The sequence below is a fragment of the Schistosoma mansoni genome, chromosome W, assembly GCF_000237925.1.
Source record: "Schistosoma mansoni strain Puerto Rico chromosome W, complete genome".
NCBI classification, from domain to species: Eukaryota; Metazoa; Platyhelminthes; class Trematoda; order Strigeidida; family Schistosomatidae; genus Schistosoma; species Schistosoma mansoni.
Window position 1 is genome coordinate 34422589 of NC_031502.1, and position 10136 is coordinate 34432724.

At 28.5% G+C, this 10136-nt stretch overlaps 1 protein-coding gene across 1 annotated transcript in view; it reads left to right on the top strand.

Moving 5' to 3' along the window:
• The window catches only part of Smp_157790 (putative nachr subunit), a gene marked incomplete at both ends in the record, with an annotated part of 22995 nt that extends 13268 nt beyond the window's left edge, over nt 1-9727 (top strand). The window contains 7 exons of the mRNA XM_018789468.1: nt 1352-1461; nt 2168-2503; nt 3828-3946; nt 5311-5397; nt 6169-6287; nt 6844-7893; nt 9710-9727. Of these exons, the coding sequence (XP_018654908.1) occupies nt 1352-1461; nt 2168-2503; nt 3828-3946; nt 5311-5397; nt 6169-6287; nt 6844-7893; nt 9710-9727 (1839 nt within the window). The remainder of the gene's footprint in view (nt 1-1351; nt 1462-2167; nt 2504-3827; nt 3947-5310; nt 5398-6168; nt 6288-6843; nt 7894-9709) is intronic.
• Nucleotides 9728-10136: the final 409 nt, after the last annotated feature.

The following is a 10136-nucleotide window of genomic DNA, read 5'->3' on the forward strand; positions in this document are numbered from 1 at the left end:
TAACAGGCGTAAGTAAGTAAGTAAGTATTTTTATCAATACATCAAAGATATTTTATCTGCATTTATAGGTCCATGAAACAAATTATCACTTAAATATAATAACACTTTTAATTATTCGGATAGATTATGGTCAAAATATTAAAATAACTAATCAATTAGTTAAAGCACTATCTCTTGCTTGAATGTTATTACAAGACGATGAAAGAGAGTGAACGATTTTCAAAAGTTGTGAATACAAACGGCAAACACCAAAAATATAATAAAATTACATTTGACGAATAGGTTCAAATAGTAGAAACATTTTTACGTAAGTATTTAAAATGTATATTCTGAAAGTATGCTCACTGAAGAACATTATTTATTTATTCATTTAAACACATAAATACTGGTACAAGGAAGCACCAGATACATATGCGCCGCACAAATCTCATTTGATTTGTGTGAGGGCTGTGATACTACCTAGGTGCTCAAACTGAAGTAGGTGGTTTCCTTGCAGAGCCACTCCCAGAACCTTTGACCCAAAGGTCTGATCCACAAGGCAGTGGAGCATCTTAAGGAGATGCAGTCCCATGGTAGCCGGTGACCAACAATTGGTTCATACGCCATTTGTTCCTTCAGGATACTGGAGCCAATGTACACCATTGGTTTGGAATCAGGGTTTTCCAACTTCCCTAGGTGGATGCTCCATATCCACCAATCCGATTAAAGCGATGGACATTCGCTTTTTGTCCTCTCAATTTCATAAACAACACCCTCGTCACGAGAAGGCAGCGAGTAGGACTTCCCTGGCAGAGGCTATATAAGCGTGACTATATGAGAGCATTTCGAGAGGGAGAGCGGACTCTCTTCACTCTCGGCCGTACCAGGGCATTTGGGGCACTGAAGAACCTACCCATTGAATATTCATACATGAGGCATTCCAAAAACTCTTATTTACAAAAAACGTTTTAAAACCCATTTCTTTCCATCTTTATGATGTTTATTTAGTAATCTAAAATACTCATCCTTAAACAATCAAGTCAATTTATTACAGAGTTTATAAGAATTCATTTGATTAAGTATATGGATATATGAATATGAAGCAGTTTGTCCACTAAATAGAAACCCATTATGTTGTTATAAATATGCAAAGTATTTTAGAGTTAGGTCTTCTGTTTAGTTATCCATACACAATTTATATAATTTATAATGCAGTCAAATGTCGTATTGCTGCGTTGCTTGATCTACAAATTTTGTAATGAATTGTAACTTGCTGTAAATGAACGATTTTCAAGCGAATGCATTTCTTATTGAATATTTATATCTTTGAATGTAATTTAAACATATATGATTACTTATTATACATTTGCAGCGCTGGACTGATCATATTCTGAAATGGAATCCAGAAAATTACTCACAAATTCAAGAAGTTCGTGTTCCATACAGACATATTTGGACACCAGATATTGTATTATATAACTAGTAAGTTAGAATAATCAGTTGATCCTCTTTAAAATCAGTTCATTAAATTCACAGTTGGCGTCACAGATTAACCTTGTTTATATAACTATTGTAAACCAAGAAACATTGGACACCAGGTTAGACATATTATAAGACTCCCTTAAAATATATTCACGATCCCAAAAAAGATAGAGAGCTAAACCTTTAGAACACAGATCTATAGTCCAATAATGTACGTTCAGAAGTTAGACATATGGAATCATTCGATTCTGTCTCCGTGGTCTGAAAGTTAAATGCTAATTCCGACACATCAACATAACTAATTTTACATAACTGTTTGAATACAGTAATGTCTTCAATGATACAGATATCATTAAAGATGCTGAACGATCGTCGACTCATCATAAAAATAAGTTAAATTTTGGAAATTTGTATAAATGGTTTCTCACTAAATGATCTAAAATTGGGATACTCATAATTAGCTCCAATGATGCTGTTTTAATATTTCGGAAAAACTTACGAGATTTAAACAAGACTTAAATTTTAATATAAAAAGAAAATGATAATCAATGTTTAATAACAATCAATTAAATAAAGATTTTACATTTTACATCCAGTAAATAGGTTTTTCGAAATAGTAAGCAACCTGCATTTATTCCAAACATCTATTAAAACATATTTCACTTTTCTCTGATATAGTTTCCTATTTTATTCCATTATATTCTAGTGCCGATGAACGATTAAAAGAAATGCGTGATGCTATGGTTATCGTACAACATACTGGAGAATTAACCTGGATTCCACCTGCAATTTTTAAATCTTCATGTAAAATAGATATAAAATCGTTTCCATTTGATGAACAAACATGTCATTTGAAATTTGGATCTTGGACATATGATGGAAATAAATTAGATGTTACTTTTATTAATAATGAAGCACAAGTTCTATTAAGTGATTATACAGAAAGTAATGAATGGGAAGTAATTGCACGTCCAGCCTTAAGGAATGTAAAATCATATCCTTGCTGTCCAGAATTTTATCCTGATTTAACTTTCTTTCTATTGTAAGTTTTAATCATATTTGATATAACAATTGTTCATCTTTTGCACACAATGCACAAAATACTACTTGAAAGTTTAATGAGATAAACATCACCCCACACGGTAAGACAGTAAACAGTGAATATGTTGTCAGATGATTAGTCGTTCCAAATGAAATAATCCCTAATATTGTTACAGCTCTGAAAAACATTGATCAACCTGACAAACTGTAACACTTCTAGTTTTATCTTGATTGGTTAGTTTTACTTGTTTAATTATATATAGCACGATGGAACAGTATATCGATAAATTTTTCGTAGCTCCGGTCTTTTAAGCAGAGTATGCGCACAAAACTACCAATTCTAAGGTCTAGTTCCTTTGGTTTTTGTTATAGGCATAATTCTTAGAACGAAGAAATTACAATCTAAAAGTCAGGTGCAGCATGAGGTCCTACAATACTTCGGACTAAAAGTTCCTTTACAGTTACGACCTTAGAAACACATAATAGTTCAAACAATTCTCTTTAACTACAAAAATAGTCCTTATTTATCATTCACCTCATTATGATAATAGATGCTTTAATATTTTTAACAGGTTTGTTTTTAAAATGTTACCTCAAGCGATTTCTTGATGTTTGACATTAGAAAACCTACAAATTTCATCAGTTTAATGATCTCTATCTGAATGCCTAATTATTATGAAAGTGATGAAGAGGTTGCATATTTTAAAAAAATATAGTTTCCCACCAGATTTAATTAAAATTTCCAAGAAGTCATGGGTCAATAAAATTGATTTTCTTTATTTCCTTAGAAATCTCCATATCCAAAGTTTGAGAGTGAGGAGTATAAAACGTGACGAAAAGACGATTTTTGTAGTTGTACTACTAGTAGTAGTAGTATATTAAAGTAAAAAAAAATGCAAAGTGTCTAATTCATTGAATATTATTTCTTCATTATCAGAAATGAATAATTCAAATGTTAAAAGATACATTATTTTTAAAACAAAATTAAATACAATATTACTTATTCTAATGATTAAATAGTTGCAACGGAAACTGTAATGTCAGGAAATTATAGGTATGTAGAAGGGCTGAATGTATTTCAGGGTACTCACCTTATATGATCAAAATGATCAGAATTCTCTTTTTTAAATGTCATCCCTCACGTACTCACAAACCAAATAACTCACATTTAAAACTCGGATACCCAGTGTGTTTTTCACATAACAGATTCAACCTGAATAGCAAATTTTCAATTTAAAAGTATCCGTTCACTATTAAATCCTATTTATTGCGTTATCTATATGAATCTGTTTCAAAAGTGTTGATATTTCAAAAATGTTTTACAGCCTAAGAAGGAATGCTGCATTCTTTTCATACATTTTGGTTCTACCATGTGTGTTACTGGCATCATTGACACTTGTCATTTTCTGGTTACCTCCAGAATCACCTGCAAAGATGGTTCTTGGTAAGCAAGCTCAGTGTAAATTAATTATGATAAAAATGTTTATTTCTCTATCACATACTTTATCTCATGCAGAGGTGGGTAAACCACAAGTAAACAGTCAGAATAAGGTGTATGAAATCTTTCGGAAACGTATGCGAAACCTGACAGAAATGAGATATTTCGAAATTATTCCAAGAAAAAACTAAATTTTATTTAAAAACTATATAGAATTGAGTTCAAAATTCAACATAGCTGTCTGTCCAAGCGACTACGCTCCTTTCCTCATATTTTGAGCATAAATAGAACCTGCTCAGAAATAAAGTCGTAACTGTGATTTGTTAGAGATTTCAAGGTGTTCAGACCATAGTTTAATGTGCTAATAATTCTTTCTTCTTCTGACGCAGTGATAGCCGCTCATGAAACTCTATTGTTGACTTACGCCTCCGAATAGGTAGCGATGAAAGATAATATCACTCGCTAGATAAATAAATTTCTATGTTATTAAATGGTATGCTTGTGTATAAGGTAATGACGCGTAACGAACATGATAAGACATTGTTGGCGATTGAGAAAACAGCACTTTATAGATTACTCTCTCCAATCGATTAAGATCCGATTGTCAGGTCAAATTTTTGGTCATCATATCAGAGTTGTATTCGTCATTTATAAGCTGGAAGATTTTGCACGCAAGACGTTCAGTTTTTTGACTCAACTTACATTTGTGAATAAGCATTTTTATTCGTGAACTTCAATACACACATGTTTAGATCTCGGATAATAGACGAAAATCTAGAGTCAGAACTTTGCATTGCTAAAAACAAAATGACTACTGATCAAAATCTAAACCAGAAACTCTATACACAGTTGTATTCATCTCATTGATACAGCGTCACTGTTCATGCTAATGATTTCGTAAGCAAATATTTGTTTAAACAATAATTGATGCAAGCCATTACCTCAATTGAAAGCTCATGGTATTTTGTATGTAATGCTCTCAACGTAGTGTCTAGATTCATACTATCCATCAATGAAATAGCTTGCCTACTTTCTATCTAGCTTTCAATTACTATGTAGTAAATATTCGGCATTTTTGTTTACATTAGTTCATTTTGGAATACGTTTTACTATTGGTTAAACTAAACTATTACTGATGACAGTTAGTATATGAGCTTGTTCAAGATTAGAATTTCAGCGTTTAGAAATCTTTATCCTCACTATAATATGTATTTACAAATCTAAGTCAATTTATTATTCTTATTATCATATATGACGCTATAAATTAGATTTTTAACACATTTTGTAAGAAATATAACTGTATTTCATTTTTTCATGTGAAACAATCTTTAAATAATATAACCTTTGTTGTATTTGCTGAAACATTCAAGGAATGAATATATTTGTGGCCTTCTTTTTATTGTTATTATTATTGGCCGATTCTACACCACAAGCCTCAAATAGTGTTCCATATATTGGTAAGTTGTATATTTTTCTAGTAAATCCTTATATTGATGAAACTTTTGTAAGGAAATAGTGCTTATCAGATAATACATTTGCTGTAGAACGAACAGTTAGCTAATAATAATACAAAGTAAAAATTATCTGTCTACATCTAAATGTTTTGATACAAAAACAATGTACCACAATTTAATATACTAAAGACATAACTTATCATTCTATCAGTTGATACTTAATATTCGTCTCCATCATTTAAGTTTGATAGTTTAAACTGACTGGTAGTAAACTGTTATTGTTTCTCAATGTTCCACGGAAAAAAACAAAACTGAAATCTGATGTTATCCTTGGCGATTCTCTTAATCGATTATCATCAATATTAATCGATTTGGTTGTATTCTATCTCGTGATTTTATCAGCTACGAATAGACAAACGAAATGAGTAGCAATACTATGGTTTATAAGAAGCTTCTACTTAAAGATCTGTCAGTTAAAACTGTTTACTTAACATTTAATATGCTTTCTTTTGATGGAGAATTTGTTCATAGAGCTAATAATAATAAGTTTTAATACTAATAGAAATACTAATATTTTTTGCCACAATTATTCTCAACTTCATTTTTCATGATTGAATGACTTCAAAGTTATTCTCATTGGTTTGTTATATGGTTTTATAATGCTGTATTCTATGTACTTAACAATATATATGAAATGTAATACATTAGACTCTTTAAAATCTTCGTAAACCGGTGAATTTTGACCAATTATCTGTCATTTTTCGTTTTTTACAGGTTACTACTACTGTTTGAACATGATTTTGATCACATTATCTTCTTTTCTCTCTGTATTTGTGATTAATCTTTATTTTCGTGGTGATAAACGAAATCGGGTACCGCAGTGCCTGAGAAGGGTAAGTCGTATTATGTTTAAAAAAGAACTGATTGACTGCTTAGTAGTGTGAAATGAGCATAGGTTCTCTGACTGACGTAAGAGTAATAGTAATTGAAAGGGCTTTTCGTGATTGTATAACACATGGAAGAAGGATTTTAATATATATATGATGAAAGCCGATAGAGAAATTTTTATTTGAATAAGATTAGCTCACATTTAACTGATATTTGATATTAGTATCTGAATTTTCAACATAACTTGTTATCAGATAAATGAATTTTTTGTTTAGCCTTCTTATATTGAGTCAACAATCAATTTCCAGTTGACCAAGCATCTACTGATAATGTCGTTTAAGCATAAAAAACAAATTCGTTTTATACGCTAAATAGGTTTTAAAATGTTGAATTTCATTTTGCTGTAACGTTGGACAATCAGTGTTTGTATATGATGTAATGACAGAGAAATAATATTTGCTACACGAATGAAATAAAATAACAGAATTGTTTTTTTGTAATACATTTTACTTTAGTGAACTGACTGATTTTTGGGAAATGTTATTTTTACATATTTTTTAGATATGTCACATTCTGAATGGTTTTTGTGATGGCAAATGCAGCTGTAAAGAAGGCGATCAGAATACACCTATGGGTGTTGTTATTAGTAATTCAAATTCCACAACAGCTAGTCAAACTAAAAACGATTATTCATCACAACTGGTACAAATGAAGAAGTCAGCATTAGTTAATTCAAATAATGAACAACAAGATATATCAAGTTATACTGGAGCTGTTACTGGAATGAAGCGTTCTAAAAAGGGTAAAGCACGTTTTGCTATGGTAGAAGAGAATAATGGATTAAAAACATTAATTGTAGATAATTATGATTATGATACTAATACTATCCAAAAGAAACGATATCGACCAAATCAGCGTCATTGTGAAACGCAAACTGAAGCGGATAACTTTAACAAAGAATTAAATACACAACAATGTCAATGTCATTCAAAATTATCAAAAATAAGAAGTCGTTCATTAACTCCATCAAAATTTAATGATTGTGATATATTAGGTAATTCTCAACAACCATGCACATGCTGTCAATATTATTATCGATCATATGTACCATCAACTCATTGTACTATTTGTAGTCCATTACCAGTTATAAGTGCTTCCAGTAATCCAAGAACATTAAATCCAAGAATACAAAGTTCAAAACATGGTAAACATCCTGAAAATTGTAATGTCTGTAAACAACATCTCAATGCATTAATGTATAAAACACATACTAATGATTATTTTTCTATTAATCGTCATTCAATGACTAATCCATCTATGCCATTCGATAATAATTCTTTATGTTCACATATTAGATATGAATATCGTAATGGTAGACCAGCTTTAATATCACCATATGGACATAATTATTTAGATCATAATGAATTAACTACTAATCATACAAATTTACCTATAAAATCATCATCTATATGTAAAACTATATCAAATTCATTTAATAATCCAATATATACTACTAATTCATCTATAACAAATGTCAATTCTGAAAAAGCATTACAACATCTACAAATGACATCAACTTTATTAATTTTAATGAAAACTATAGAAACCGAAGTAGATAATATTCGTTCAATTATTAAATTATTTTTATTAAGAATAAATAAAAAAGATGAAGAAAATATTATTATTAAAGAATGGCGTATGATAGCTATTGTTATGGATAGAATATTTTTTATATTTTATTTAATTATACATTTATGTGCAGCATTTAGTTTATTAATTCCACGTTCATCAGAATATAATGTAGTTGAATTTTTACGTGAATATAGATTAAAAAATTATAATTCAACATTTTTTGAAAATGAAACAATTACAATGAATAATTATCAAAATATAATTACAGAATTACCTAATAATAATAATAATGATAATAATAATAAATTAATTAATCTAACAGAAATCAATAAACAATCAATCAATAATCCAGATAATGAAAAAAAATCAATAATAAATAATGAAAAATTAATGATAACCAATGAATATAAACCTAAATATGATATAATTAATTCATTAGATAGTATCAATAATTATTTATCACCATATCAAAGATTAGTTGATCAACAATCCAATACATTAAAACAATATACAGATGAAAATAATATTGATAATATTAAATCAGATCAATTAAAAAAAAGAAATTTTGATCATGAATGGAAAAATCCTAATCTAACATAAAGTTGTTTTGTTTTTTTTTCTGAAAAAAAAAAGAAAAGAAAAAGAGGGAATAGTTACTCAGGTAATTAATTTTCTAACAAAAAAATACGGTACTCACAAATCAATTCCTCATTTGTTTCAAATGAAATGTTTGTTTGTTTCTCTCTTTTGAAACTGTATCTTTGTATACATTTAAATAAATAAATAATCTACTTTCAATATTACCTGTATCATTGTCAATATTCAACTGCTCATATTTAATTACTAATAACTATTCTATCTCGGATATTTACAAAATTACCATTTATATATTCATTCGTTTATAATTAAATATACAATAAATGAAGAAATAACGTTTTACAACGATTTACAGTGAATAAGGTTGTGAACAAGAACAAAAAAATTTTTTTAATTTCAATTTATTACACCTTCTTACATTATTGATTACATTTATTGAAAAGTAAAAAAACAGAAAAAATAAAAAAATAAAATGTTTTATGAAACCTTTTCTTTTGAAATTATCATTATTCTATTATCATTATTACTCTTATTATCCTTATTGTTATTATTTACTTTTTAGTGAAATGTAATTTGGTTGTGAAAATTTAAAAAAAAAAATTTTTTGTTTGGTGAATTACAAAACAAATGGTTGTGCTCTTTTGTTTCTTTTTATTTATCATTTTATTTTAGTAATATATTGAAACTTTCATTCTTTAGAAGAAGTTTCTGAAATTTTGCTTCCTAGTTTTGTCATTCTTTTTTTTATACTTTATATACTTATATTACTTCGTGTAATCTGTTATGTAATATTTAACACATATCTGTAAACATCAAAACAAACATACTAAAATGCCATGGTACAACTAGTACATTTATAAAACATATTCAATGTGCTTAATTTATCAAAACCTATATGAAATATCACAATCATATTACCACTTTCTTATTCTGGTTCTTTCTCATGTATAATGTCTTTATTCTAGACAAAATTGATATAGATACATTTGATACTCTTAAAACTACTGATATAGATTATTTCAGTAGTATAGTATTGTGAGAAGAAAATGGATGAAATAGTGATATTCTCAATAATCTATAAAGGAAAGGATTAACTATGAATTCATATAATAATCAAATTATTTTAAAAAAAACTGTAATTATTCTCCGTAATATTTATTATGTTTTGGGTTTTCTAATTATTTATTTTTAATGATAGGAATTCAGTTTACATTGACATAAATAGAGAAATATGGTTAAAAGAAAAGATTACTAATTCTTATTAAACCAAAACTGAATGTACTTTTTAGACAACATAGAAAGTTATTCAAAAAGAAATAATGACCAAGTTCTATTTTGATTTATCTTTGATTGGAAATTTGTTTGTGAATTTGTAGTACATAGGTTATTTCATTTAAGTATGGAATATTTCAGTAATATGTATTAACGACGAAGGTACCAAGGATGAAAAATCAAGACCTTAAGGTTTCCAACGAGCGGATAATATCTATAAAACTGAGCTGAAATCCCATGTTTTACAGTTTTGATCTCCTTTAATTTGTAATGAAGTATGAAAGTTATCTTGTACTATTGGTGGATAACTGCTTTCCTTCCAACATGAATAAACTTCACCTGTCATAACCTCG